Here is a 13,819-nt window from a genome sequence, read left to right on the forward strand (position 1 = left end):
TGCACACATACATACATACACTAACACACAACCACCGAACTCAAAATATACATATAAACACAAGCTCACACACGCACTCTCGCACACACGAAGACAGAGAGACACACACACACTCATACTGACCTAAGTGCTAAGACACACCACAGAGGACGAGGGACACACAAAAAGACACACAGAGAAAGCAACACTCACAACAGTCCCAGTTGAATCTGCGTGGGTTCGCTTGTATTGACGACTTCTCTCATGTAGGAAATCTCCTCCGAGTCCTCCGCCCTGTTCAGGTGATTATATCAAATTACATTTTTACTTTGACTGACCAACAGATTATAATTTACATTTATTGTAAAGGTTGTTTCTGTGACTCCTCACGTACTTATTGTGTAAGTACCCGTATCAACAAATACAACTCATTTAAATTGAAACAAATCGTTGTTATCAAGGGTTCACTTGTTGAACCTTTATAACTCACACATAATGATTAATATAAACGTTGGACACAAACAATGCATCGTCTTCAGCTTTGATAGACTCTTGGTCGCACAAAATCAGACCAAACTAGATGAGCCAGTCGTGTGGCTGCAGTTACTCAGGTCCCCCACTGGAGAGCGCCGTTGTCCACATTAAAGCTAACCCCAGTGGACTCTTACCTTCTGCCCCAAGCCTCGAACACACCGCTGTCTGTCGCCAGAACGTCTTCAGAGACCCCAGCTGAGACTCTTCTGGCCCTCCTGTTGCCCGTGTTGCCCCTAAGAGTGACCCCTGCAGGAGAAACACTGTCACTGCAGCTCAACAAAGTCTGTTAGAAAACTTGAACTTTACCTCAGACTGACTGCAGCTAGCATTGTTAATAAGTGGCAATGCTAGTTAGTGTAGTATACACTTGAAAATACTCTTGAGGTTCCATCAAGCAGGAAAGAAGAACGGGGGCCTTTAAATATATGCATTTTTTTAAATTAAATAATAGTTGGTTTTGGATTTGGATTGAGAATAAAATAAAATAAATTAAATCAATAGAAATAAATACAATTAGATTAATAAAACCAAAAAATAAATAAATAAATAACCAAAAGTGAGTCATACGTTAAAGTGAGCATATCAAAATGATAATTCAATTAATTGATGATTCAATTTTAAACAACTAAAGTTTAAAAATGAATTGTTTGGAATATGTTCTTCTATGCAAACATTTTAATTTATCATTGGACAGACGTACAATACAATTAAATTATCAGTAAAAAAAAATAAAATGTGGATGTAAGTGTTTTCTAATAGATTGTTAAGTCAGGAAGTTCACCTGTGCTCGTGTACGCCGCCTGAGCTCCGCCCTCTCTGTGACTCTGCGTGGGGGGGGCGAGCGACTCCTCGCCGACCATCAGGGGGGCGTGCGACAGCGGTGGAGCTCGCAGCCCCTCCAGCAGCCCTCGCCCGGCCTGCTCCATGTACTCCTCGGTCATCTGTGTGAGCGGGCAGTCTTGGGGGGCCGAGTGGTAGGGGGTGTCCATGGGCGAGCTGGGCGGCGACAGCGACGACAGCGAAGAACGCGACGAGAGCGAGGCGAGGGACTGCGGCGTGTCGTGGCAGCGTTTGGTCTTGCCCTGGACCGGCGGGTCGGGGCCGAACACGGGGCAGTCCCTGGACTCCGCCGACAGCAGGTAGCGCAGGTGAGGGTCCATGGGCTCCCCGGGGAGGTCGTGGCGCTCGTACTGCGGCACGCCGTAGATGTCGCTGAAGCTGATGGAGCTGAGAGAGCCTCGGCTGGACGCCAGGGAGCCGCGGCTGGAGGCCAGAGAGCCGCGGCTGCTGCTGGACGACACGGTCAGGGAGCTGGCCGACAAGCTGAGGAACAACAGCGTCAATCAAATCATCTGTTGGTTTTTTTCTGTCAACACGGACGAACCTCTTCAGCTGCGAGTGAAGATAAGTGGTGATGCGAGTCGCCTCCTCCAGCTGCCGCAGCAGAGCATTCCTCTTCTCCTGCTGCAGGATCCTGGAAACATGAACACTTGTTTGTCTATGGAAGTATATCACAGCCATAACAAGTTGAAACTTTTTTAAATTTTGTTTTCATTGAAATTTTGTTTTTTTTTAAGCATTGTATTATATGTTATGAATAACTGAATGTAATGATGTGTATATTAAAATGTATTTTTTATAATTATAATAATCATTTATTATATAATATTTTCAAAAAATATTTTACACATAGAGTTTGATATTCTAATTCCAATAATTAAAAAATGTATTCGCTAAATTCAATATTTTTTAATTCAATTTATAATCATGACCATCACGTGACCACTGGCGCATCCATTCATTATGGTAGATTCCAAACAAACGTCATTGTCTGGTGCCAGGATGATACCCACATTTGTATATAGAGTTTAAAAGACTACAAATAAAAAGAGAGAGTCAGGTGTATTTGCTGACCTCTGATTGGCTCCCTGGCTCTGGGAGCTGTGCGCTCGCTGCACCTCCTCCTCCAGCCTCGACCGCTCGTCCTCCAGCAGCAGCAGCGTCTGCGGTGTGTGCTGCTGCTTACTGACCAGGATGATCTCCTGCAGCAGCGCCTCCTTCTCTCGCAGCAGCTGCAAGAAGTCCCGGTCCCGGTCCGCCTCCGCCCGCCCGGACCAGCTCTCGCCGTCCAGCTGCGCCAGCTGGTGCTGGATGTTCTGCACCCTGTAGCGGCGATAGGGGAAGATGATCGTTTCTGATCGGGTTTATAAAGCCAAGCTAATATACGGAGAGAAGCAAGAAATCTGTCACAAAGTAATTATTGTTCTCTGGTTCACTTGTTCTACTAGATACTGCACTTGTATAAGCAGGAAACTATTTGCTCAGTATGAGAATAAAACCGTTGCAGAAAAGCTAATATCTCGAGCTAAATGCTAGCCAGAAGAATGAATAGTTGAATTTAAGATTTTAAATATCGAAATGTTTTATAGCATTGAATCGTTTTTAAATAATTGAAATTCAATGACTTCTATATTAAAAGGTTGATCTTTTTTTTTATAGTTGAATAAAGAATTTGAACAGTTCATGAGAATGTTGTTCTTAACAGAGTTTGAAATTCTTAACCCAATAATTTAAATATTCTAAATGCGATATATTTGAGTGCAGAGCTACTTGATCGAACTTTTAGCCAATCATGAAACACGCGGGCGATCATGTGACGATGTAGAAGCACTGGCGTGCCAATTCATCATGGTATTTTTATATTGAATTTAAAAGGCCGAACATTGAAAAACATTGAATTTACAAAAAACATTGTATTGATTAAAGTAGGAATATCAAACTATGCTTTTTCGTTTAAACTATTTTGAAAATATTCAGGGTTTTTTTCATTCAATTCATCACGGCATATTTAAAAAACTACTCAACATTTTATCTATATGCAGCTGATGGTAGTTTTACAGCTTGTTGTGAATTTTAAGGTTGGAGCGAATGGCTCAGTGCTCGACTGAATTAGTCTGTTAAGATGGCAATATTGAATTTAGAAAATGTATTTTGTAAATATTGGAATTAAAATATAAAATTATTTATTTGAAAGACATTTTTAAATACAAAATAATAATAATTTTAAAAAAATCATTTCAAACTTATAAAAAAAATGGGATTAAATCATCTTAAAAAAAGATTCAATGCTTAAAAAAAACATTTAAATCAAACAAAAAATCCAAGTTTCAAAATTTGAAATGTTAAATTCAAACATTCAATGATATACTGATATACTACGGTTTTAACCATTAGAGATTTATTTTCTGTCGTTTCATTTCTACTTACTTTCTCTATTCAAACACTAGGGGGAGCCAGAAGCATAGAAAAAAACGATCAAGTCTGCGTAGCGCGTCTTTAAAGTCGTCGTTCTCGAAGTGGTCCTTTCAAGTTTAGGAAGTAAAATCCAGAAAGATTAGAATTAAAAGCACTCCATTAAGCAAAGACAGCTAAAGACGGTGGAAACATTCCCCTTATACATTTTTAATGTAAATGACACATGATTAACTGTAATGTGTTGCCCAATTTCCGAGGTGTCTTTGAACGCAGCACGACTGTTTGTCTCTCTCTCTCTCTGTCGGTTAAGCTAAAAGTTCAACTACTTTTTAAAGTCTTATCATGACAATGGCATGAAACCATTCACTGCGACAACACAGGAGAAGCTAAATTAAAGATAGTTTTTAGTTTTGTATTGTTAACTTTTGCCTTAAGAACGTATTTTCTAAGCAACTTTGTTTCCTTCAAACTTCTCCACCCTGTGATTGAAGTGTTTTTCTGCCTGTATATTCAATATTTTCGAGACAGCGATTATAATAGCAGCCTTGTTGTAACACCTGAGTGACCAGGAGCCTCTGCAGGTGTGGACTCCTCAGACGCTCTCCAGACTCCAGCTCTTGAAAACTTGTCGTGGGCTCGGATGAAAATGACTGTGTTTATGTGAGACGCGGTGACTCAGTGACAGGGCATGCAAGTTTCCACAGGTCTCCCCTCTCTCCCTCGCTCCCTCTGTGATGTCATGGCTGGCACCGCTGTTGCCGGGTCACCACAGCCACATGACTCTTGTATAAATACAGAAATTCAGAGTAATAACATGGAGACTCTGGCTGATGCTGCAGCTCTCATCACACGTGCAGCTCTTGTTGCAGCGTGTTCTCCTGGTCGCTAACCTGGCGTCCATCTTGCTCAACACGCTCGACAGCGGCAGCGAGGTCAGAGAAGAATGTGTCCGGAGAAACACAACCCACAGTCCAGACATTCAGTATGGAGTCGTCGCAATGAGTCACACGCTCACGAGCCTGTCATAGTACTACTGCTGGTACAACAACAACAACACACTCACTTTTTCTTGGCTTCCTCGTACTGCCAGTTGACTTTGACTCGGTCCACCAAGTGGGAGGAATCATGGGAAGCAAACTTTAAAGAAAGAAGAGACAAAAGTTAAAATTTATTTTCCAGTTGTTTCCACGTCAGTCAAGTCAGTGTCATCAGAATAATTAATGTTTGAATTCAACATTGCAAACGTTGAAACTTTTTAAAAGCATGTACATTTTTTAAATAAAATAATTAAATAAATACATGTAGTAAAAGGTTACATTTATTATTTTTGATGAGTTGTACTTAATCTGAATCTTGTATCTTTAATTTCTTTTCAAATTCAATGTAAAAATGCTGGCATAATAGTACAAACAAACAAAACCAACAGAGTTCACTACTTGATCGAACACATCGTGGCCGATTCAAAAGCAACGTTATTGTTCCGGTGGCACGAGTACACCAACATTTTTATACTGAAATTAAAAGGCTAGGAATTAAAAAAGATTGCATTTATAGTATTTATTTTCTAATACTTAAAATAAGAATATCAAACTGTACGAGGTAATTATTTAAAAAATATATATATATATTTTTAAAATAATTTATAAAAAAAAACACAATTAAACCTTTCAATGAAGAAGTAGTTAAATTAAATTATAAATAAAAAAAGGTATGCAAAAAAACCCCATTTACATTATAGATAAAGAAATAAAAGTTCTGAAGTTTTGAAAGAGCTAAAATATATTTTGGAGTCTCTACCTCTCCCATGATGTCCGTCTGACAGCTGGTGTCGCAGAACTGCTGCACAGATCCTGGATCGCCCATCGTCCCCACACTGTTCGCCGACTCAGCGGTGGGGTCGCTGACGGACAAGCTGCTTTGGAAGTTGACCGTGAGCTTGGCCAGACTCTGAGAGAGTAGAAGTGTGGTGAGTGATCCATGTGAAGATGGGGGCTCTTCTTGCTGCGAGAGGAGCACAGGTCGTAGCTACGCACCTGGATGAGGTCCTGCCTCTCCTTCTCGCCCGTGTTTATGGCCTTCTTGATGCTGCGCAGCTCGTTGAAAATGGCCTGAGCCTCGTCCAGCTTGTAGTTGGTCTGACTGCTGGACATCTTCCTGTCGATCCTGGCAGAGAAAAGGAAAGAACGGAAGAAATATTAAGACAAAGATCATCAGTTTGTAAATGGAAAGCATCTTTAACGACTTTAAAGGCCACGGTTTGATGAGGCTTCATGAAACAGTTGATGAGGTATCATGATACAGTGTCTTCATGTTGAAAGACCACTAGATGGCACTCTCTGTTTCATAATCTTTGATTCTGAGCTACTAATTCAATTGCAATTATGCAAATACTTTCAATATTTTCAGAGAGTGACATCTAGAGATCTTTCAAAATGAAGACACTCTATCCTAATACGCAAACTTTGACACATTGTCAGGCTAGAAGATGATAACCTGCTACAGGAGAGGCCATTCACACCGGTTCCACTAAAGGTTTCTGCCTCTTAAAGTAGTTTTTATAGCCATTTATTCTCGCCACTGTTGCTTGGCTGTAACCCATTTTCCTCTTCTCTTCTCATTTTATTTAAATTATTACGTGTCTACTATGTGATGCAAACCAAAATTTGGATTCAAAGAGAGCCAAACAGCCATCATGCAAGACTTCCGTTAAGATTCAACAAATTCCTTTTTTTGGGATGAAATTAAGAGTGCGTGGAGGGAATACTAGATTAGTCAAACTTCTGGATAGTTGCTACAAACCAAAAGTTGCCACAAGCTAAACTGGGTCTCAGCCACTGACCACTGCCTGACAGAGAGAGACCACAAGTGGACAAACAACAATTGTTATATCATTTTGTATTGTGTCATTTAAGTCATTTTATGCTCCCCAAACCTTTTTAAGCTACAAACTGGTTTATTGTCTGCATTATATTCATGGACCAACCTTCAGATAAAAACGGCGAGACAGCGACAGAAACGCGTGTCGACAAGACTCACACGCCAATGTTAGTGTTGAAAAAACAAAACATATTTTAGGAAGTAAAAATCAATATTCAGAAATTATTCTTTCTTTCTGTGCAGCTAACTACTGCCTCACCTACTGTAACCAATCACTGGACCTTGATATATTGTGATACTGTAGTAACAAGTATATATTTGTAGTAATTGTCGAGTACTTGACTCTGGTGTTGCAGAATTTACAGACCACATGACTCTTGATGAAGTCCTAACTGCTAACTAACTTTCCAAACATCAGCTTTAAAAGCTGCTGGAGTCGACTGTATCCTCTCGGTCTCAGTCATCGCTGGGATCTTGCAGGATTTTATTGTTCCTTCAGCTGCAGAGGTTGTAATGGCTGCTGGCAGCTAGGGGCCGGAAGTTTAAATGCAACAAAAAAAAAAAAAGAAAGGCCGTGCATTTTTTGCAGTTTAAAAAAAAATAAAAACAATTTACTTTTTATTTTTTTACACAATTTATTGAAAGTTAAACTATAAAATACCTATGATAAAGGCCGAATATTAATTAGAAACAATTTTTTTCAAGGCAATCGAGATGCTGACTGAGAAGACTAGTTAGATTCCGACACCATCTGCCTCCCTTCAGCTGCAGGTACTCTTCATCCACCAGCCTCTGCCTCCCTAAACAAGCCCTGCTTTGTCCCCCCCTCTCCCCCTCCTCACCCACCCTGCCTCCCATCAGCAGGTTTAGAAGTTTATATGTTCAGTAAAAAAGTCAAACGCTGCTGCCCGTCCGTGTTGACCTCCCTCACCCGCCTCGCTCAATTACCTACAGAAGCTGCCGTTGCAAAAGCATCATGGAGGAGGAAGACGGCGTGAGACGGAGGAGCAACAACAGGACACACAAACATACACACAGGACACACAAACGTACACACTGGAACACAAAAGCGAAGAAGAAACGGCGGAGGAGCTGCGTCAACGTCTCCGAGAAGCTTTTGTGTCGCTCGGATATTCTGGGAATCACTCGAGAATTATCTCAGAGATAAGAGACTCTTTGCCAGGACTCAGGAAGTGCAAAGGAATTTGCTGCCAGATATCTGTGTGTTTTTGAAACTCCCCCTCCCTCACCCTTCTCCCTGACCCCCCCTCCTCTCTCAACTTCCTCTCCGGGCTGAGCCTTGGCTCCCTCCACTCCACTGGTGCATCCTCTTCCTGAGGTGGAGTCCCCTTTTCCATCAAACAACTCCCTCCATTTGCCTTTTTCTCAAACGCGCTCTTTTTCCTCGGAGAGGTGGAGCTTCTATTTTCTAACATCCAAGTTTGGGAAGTGCTCTGGAATGTTCGCAGCACAAAGACACACTTATGCCGGAGAAAGTTTCACAAACTGAAGCAGGGAAAAAAGTCAAACGAGAAAAGACAATCAGAGAGTTTGACAAAGTGTTTCGGAGGTTGATGGGTTCAAATCCCAATGACGTGGTTTTAGGCACAACAGTTGTTAATGATCGACGATAACGATGACAATTAAAAGTTTGAATCACAACATGTGTATGTTTGTGTTTTGGTGTGTCCGTCGGTCTTTGTGTTTATGTAAAAGTATGTGTGCATTTGTTTATGCATTTATTTTCGTATGCGTGTCTGTGTCTGTTTGTGTGCGTCGAGCATGACTACCGAGCGTCAGGTGGAGGTATGAGAAGTTGGCGAGGTCCAGGGTGGGGAGCAGCACAGCGGTGAGGGTATTAGAGGAAGCCGAGTGATCATAAAAGGAAATGAGGGGGAGGAGGGGTCCGAGAAACACTCACTCTTGAAGGGTCTCCACTCCCATTTCCTTATACTGCAGCTCCTGTTTCACCTGGGCCAGTTCCTGCTTCAGTCTGGAGAGCTGCGGACACAAGGTCAGGTTCAAGGTCACGCCGGTGCACAATCCACTTCTCTCATCACCTTCACCGCCCAAACTGCAGAGTCAGCATTATTCCTGCACTGGAATGCTGCTTGAACACCAACAGAGTTGTGTTTCTTCCTCATCTACAGACATGAAGTCTTCAGCTGCCTCCAGGTTCAGCTTTTATGAGGGAATTCCCAGATCTTTTATTGACACCTCAACCTCCTGGACCAGAACCTCGTGGAAACCATCGTCACGACAAGTCAGTTGAAGATCATTACCCAGAGAAAACCTTTTTTGGCTCCTTCTTCCCTAACATGCAAATCTGCCATCAAAAAATCAACCAAACCTGAAGATGAACAATTCAATATAACTTGTTTAACCAGAAGAGCACTCTGAGAGCGCAGACCTCTGCCAAGCCTGCCCACTCCCTCAATTATCATGAACACAAAGAAAAGCATTGATTGAGAAGGTTTGTCCAAACTTTCAAGATGTACTGTAAATCAACAATTGTTTTTACCATTAATAATGGACAATTCCCTCACATAGATAATATATAAAAGATATATTATTCACAATTTAATTTTTACTACAGAATAAATTCGTTTTTCTATGGGTGCATTTGTGTCCTTCTTTGTGTGTTTTTGTCCGTCTTTGTTTGTATCTGTATTTCTTCATGTGTATGTGTGTGTCCGTCTGTGTGTAATTCTGTGTGTTTTTGTTGGTTTGTCTTTATATTTGTGTGTGTCAATCCATCAATGTGTATGTTTCTGCCTGATCTTAATTAATAATACACTTATAAACTGCTCTAAGAAATGTTTAGAAAATGATCACGTAGTCTACTGACCTCTCAATGCTTAGTGGCACAGGGTGGGCAAAGGACCCCGTGAAAATTGAAAAAATGTTCGATTTTAATGACATTCCAACCATATTTAATAAATATTAAATAAAGATATTTTTCATATTTTCAGCTACTTTTTTCTCTTAATCCACCTTAACTAACTTTATTCTCTACTTTTCCTTTCTCTTCACAATTTGGTTTATTAATGTGTTATAATACCATTCCTACCACGGGTATATCAGCTAATACAAAATGTAAAAATAAAATGATGATTTTTGTCGTCGGACAGTATTAAATGTACAGTCAAACATACTGAGTAACTCAGTCATGTGACTTCATGAGGTGAGAAACAAGCATCACTTGACCCAGTGAGTCAGTGACCACTGCCCTCGGCCTGACCCTTCCAGGATGACCTCATCCTCTGTGGGCCACAGTATCCTGAAGGGAACACACCCTGCCCCCCCCCCCCCCCCTAGACTGCCCTCCCGGGCCCCTCGCTGAGGCCCATTGTTCTCCTGTGATCACGACTTACCCGCTCTCTTCTGCACGCCACTTCCACTTTGATTTGGTCGGGATCATGTTTCACGTTGGAGGACGAGCTGGAGAGCGCTGTGGACACATGAGAAGAAAGATAAGTGGTGATGATTTAAGGTGGACTTGTCACAGGGAGGCGGTAGGAGGGGTATTGTGTGTGACAGCTGGCAGGAGTCGGAAGGTGAAGTGGGTGGAGGTGTTCCAAAGGAAAGGGCGGGGTGGAGCAGGAACATGGATTTCAATAGAGGTGGAACCTCAGACTAGTTCCTGCAGACATCAGCAGGCCAGAATATCTGGTTCAGCTCAGGTCAATTTTCAAGCCCTTTTGGCTCAAACTCAAAGGCCGGGGGCCAAATCTGGTACACCAAGTGTTTTTATGTGACCCGCAGGATGGCGGGATCCGAATGAAAGTAGATATTGGAAATACTTTTTGCTACTATATTTTTTAACTCTCACAATACTGTATTATTATTCAACAGTACGGTATTGATTTTATTTGGTTTTGCTTTCTATAAATCATATTTTTTTATCATAGTTTTATTACGGTTTATATTTCAATAAAGTGTAAAAAAATAATTCCATTGTTGATAACTGAGGACAGGAGGATACATTCGATGGTTGGACATATTTTGGTTTCAAAACAAATGAAAGCAGTTACAACTTCATCAAGAGTCATGTGGTCTGTAAATTCTGCAACACCAGAGTCTAATACTCGACAATACTACAAATATATACTTGTTCCTACAGTATTACAATATATTGTATCATTGCCCATGTATCGTCATTTATCATATAGCCAGATTCTTGACAATACACACCTACTATATTAGATGATCGTACATTGGATACATTTGTGTTGCAATTTGAGGACATTGAAGAAACGCCTCAAACTTTCTAATAGGTTACCCTTCCTGCATACCATGTCCAGAGCCAATCAGAGGCAGAGTAGAGCACTTGTCTTGGGGTTGCTCCTTATAGTGGTATGACTAGGCGCCTCAGCGACATCAAGTACCCAATTGTATTTTTTACGTGCTCTAGATTTGGCACTGATCCTAGAATGATCGAGTACCTGCCGCCCCAAAACATCAATGGTGACTCGTCTTACCACTCGTGATGGAGCGGTTGTCTTCGGAGAGCTCGTGAAAGAGCAGCATTTCCTGCTGAGCCAGCTCCAGTCGCTGCTGCTTGATCATGTACATCTCCTTCTTGGCTTTCAGGGCCTCCTGGGCCACCACCAGGTACTCCTTCAGCATGCGCTCCTGCTCCTGCCGCCATTGCGTCCGAGGGTTCTCGATCTGGGTGGTCTCTGGGAGAGGACGGTGGAAAATGGTGTCACAGTTGAGTAGATGGTGAAGTTTCCACTGAGGGTTCTTCTTCATTTGTGAAGTTATGATTTATATTTAAAGGAGTTGGTGAAGTGTGTCAGACTGAAGTTCCTGGTATCATGCCTTCTATGGCAGTATACCAATGGCGCTTTTCGCTCCTTAAATTCAATTTGAAAAATGTTAGTACAATAGTGCCACCACACTACCTAGAGTATGGAGCCACTTGATGGAGCACAGATGTATCAGTCTGAGCATCTCAATTGGCTGAATAACATTCCAATGAAAAAAAATTCAAAGCTTCAACGTTTTAACTGACACACTTCCATACCCTCTCATCAAACAAAGTTCACTCATCTATTATACTTAACAGAACCAAATAATACATTTCACTGACAGTAGAGGGCGCACTTACTGTTGATGTGGTCAATATAGTAAACTCCCACTTGCTGGTCATAAACTTCCTCCCACCCAAGAGGCAGTTCATCTCCAACACAGTCTGCAAACGTCAGCGGTTTGGTGATCCTGAAATACATCAAAGGAACATCGATCAATAAAAACTCAGTTTTGAGAATCAACTCAAAGAAGACCTATGATAAAGAACCAAGAAAGAACCTTGACTCAGCAGGTTGGACGGAGTCTCTTGGACCACAGTATATAGATCGGAGCTATGTGCGGCTCCCGGGCCACATATTGCCCGTGGTTGGACGAGGTCAGAGTAAGACCATATACGTGGTGATGAAGAAAAGGTTGCAACAAGCCACACACAGTTTGCCGTGCACAACAGATATTTTGCACACATGAAAGTTTCAGATGGTCACACGAAAGGTTTGTGTGTCCACAGTATCCGTTGCATTCCTTGCTCTGAAAGCGACTACATGCCTTTAAAATTCTTGTTAAATGTCTTTTAGATGCATTATAAATAAATAGCGACGTTTCTTTTATCGCATGTTTTTATATGTCCCTTCAGGGGCCACTTAAGAAGCGGTCTCCTGACCAACAATATGAACTTTGTGTTTGAGACTGATCATGAGTGCGAGTCCTACAGAGGTATGCACACAATGATGGGCTGGCCCAGAGACAGAATCTCAAGTATTCTACACCACATTCCTTTGCACACCGACGCAAAAAACAATCCAGGAGGAGTAGAACTGCCTACAAAAAAATCCTCATCAATGAAGACAAACGAGAGAAACGTAGACTTCCTTCAACTCAAGGTTCAGGTTTGTGCAGCACGACTGCTCCTCGGTACAGAAGTGTGGCCGAGACGAGGCAGCAGTCAGACGGGACACAGTAAACAATCGCACGCGCTCCCTGAGGGTTGCTGCTGCTTTAAGTGTTTGTTAAAGGTAAACAAACATGAAGACATTAACGGCTCTTGTAAATACTTTAATAACACTAACACACACATGAAGCACCTTTCACACGCGGCTTAGCTTTGACAAGGGTCAGACGACATGTTGACAGGGTTTGAAACAGAACGTGCCTCTAAAGAGCTAGTTTGACAATTCTATCCAAAACCAAGCGTCAAATTATTCAAATAACCTCCATGCTTCAGGAAATGGAAATTGAACCAGAGCGTCTGGGATGCACTGAGTTTATACCACTAGTTGCTAGAGCTAGGCTGCATTTCTAAGCTCTTAACCCGTTAACAAGCTAAGTTAGCATACGCCAACTTTTTCCATTGTTTTTTTCTAGGTATACAATTGCAAAAATATGCCCCTTTTTATTTAAACAAAACAAAACAAATGTAAAAAATTAGAAAAACACCCACTGAGCCAAAAGTAACTGTCAAACTAGTATAAGCAATACACACAGGGAGGTTGATTTACATTTATGAATTGTATGCTGGGTTATTTTGTTAGTATTTTTGGATGCTTGAGCAGCAGCAGCTACAAATCCCACAAGTGATTTAAAAGCCTTTCTAAAATCAGATGGAACTCCAGCTTACAACACGAAAGACAAATAAACACACACAAAAACAAAACTTACTTGGCAGACACAACAAAGACACAAGATCAGTCCCCACGGGTCCAAACATTCCATTGGAATGGACTGTGTTGCACTTCTTCCTCGGACAAATGCAACCCAAGAACAACCAAACATTCATGTTTGCCTGCAGATTATCAGAGCCATCACACATGGTCATAATGTTGCAGCAGCTTTGAGAAGTTTGTACACATTTAAGCATCTTTAAAATCTGAACGTCTGCCTTGTTTCTTCAGTCTGGGGACTAAATATTAGCAGGCAAACATAGTGGCACGTCGATTAAAACAGATGATGTTTGGAAGATGATCAAGTCATGAAATGTTGTGATGAAGTGACAATGTTATCACACAGGGATGTGTTTGTGCAAGTGCACCGGTTTAAAACTTGTATCATGAAGTCATTCAATCAACGTCTGAAAACGTTCTTTTGTTTTGCAATTTCACAGGATGCACTTTATCTTTATCCCTCATTTACTACTGAACGATCC

General features: G+C 41.5%; 1 protein-coding gene across 1 annotated transcript in view; it reads right to left on the reverse strand.

Annotated features, from left to right (window-relative positions):
* wwc3 (WWC family member 3) overlaps window positions 1-13,819 on the reverse strand; it is a 29,508-nt gene that overhangs the window by 5,380 nt on the left and 10,309 nt on the right. The window contains exons 2-13 of the mRNA XM_087785312.1: window positions 11,759-11,868; window positions 11,127-11,327; window positions 10,020-10,096; window positions 8,567-8,646; window positions 5,802-5,931; window positions 5,566-5,715; window positions 4,832-4,905; window positions 2,428-2,676; window positions 1,898-1,987; window positions 1,295-1,836; window positions 648-759; window positions 193-273 (exon numbers count right to left, since the gene is read on the reverse strand). Coding sequence (XP_087641438.1) covers window positions 193-273; window positions 648-759; window positions 1,295-1,836; window positions 1,898-1,987; window positions 2,428-2,676; window positions 4,832-4,905; window positions 5,566-5,715; window positions 5,802-5,931; window positions 8,567-8,646; window positions 10,020-10,096; window positions 11,127-11,327; window positions 11,759-11,868 — 1,896 coding nt within the window. The remainder of the gene's footprint in view (window positions 1-192; window positions 274-647; window positions 760-1,294; window positions 1,837-1,897; window positions 1,988-2,427; window positions 2,677-4,831; window positions 4,906-5,565; window positions 5,716-5,801; window positions 5,932-8,566; window positions 8,647-10,019; window positions 10,097-11,126; window positions 11,328-11,758; window positions 11,869-13,819) is intronic.

This window comes from Callionymus lyra, chromosome 2, assembly GCF_982586985.1.
Source record: "Callionymus lyra chromosome 2, fCalLyr1.hap1.1, whole genome shotgun sequence".
NCBI classification, from domain to species: Eukaryota; Metazoa; Chordata; class Actinopteri; order Syngnathiformes; family Callionymidae; genus Callionymus; species Callionymus lyra.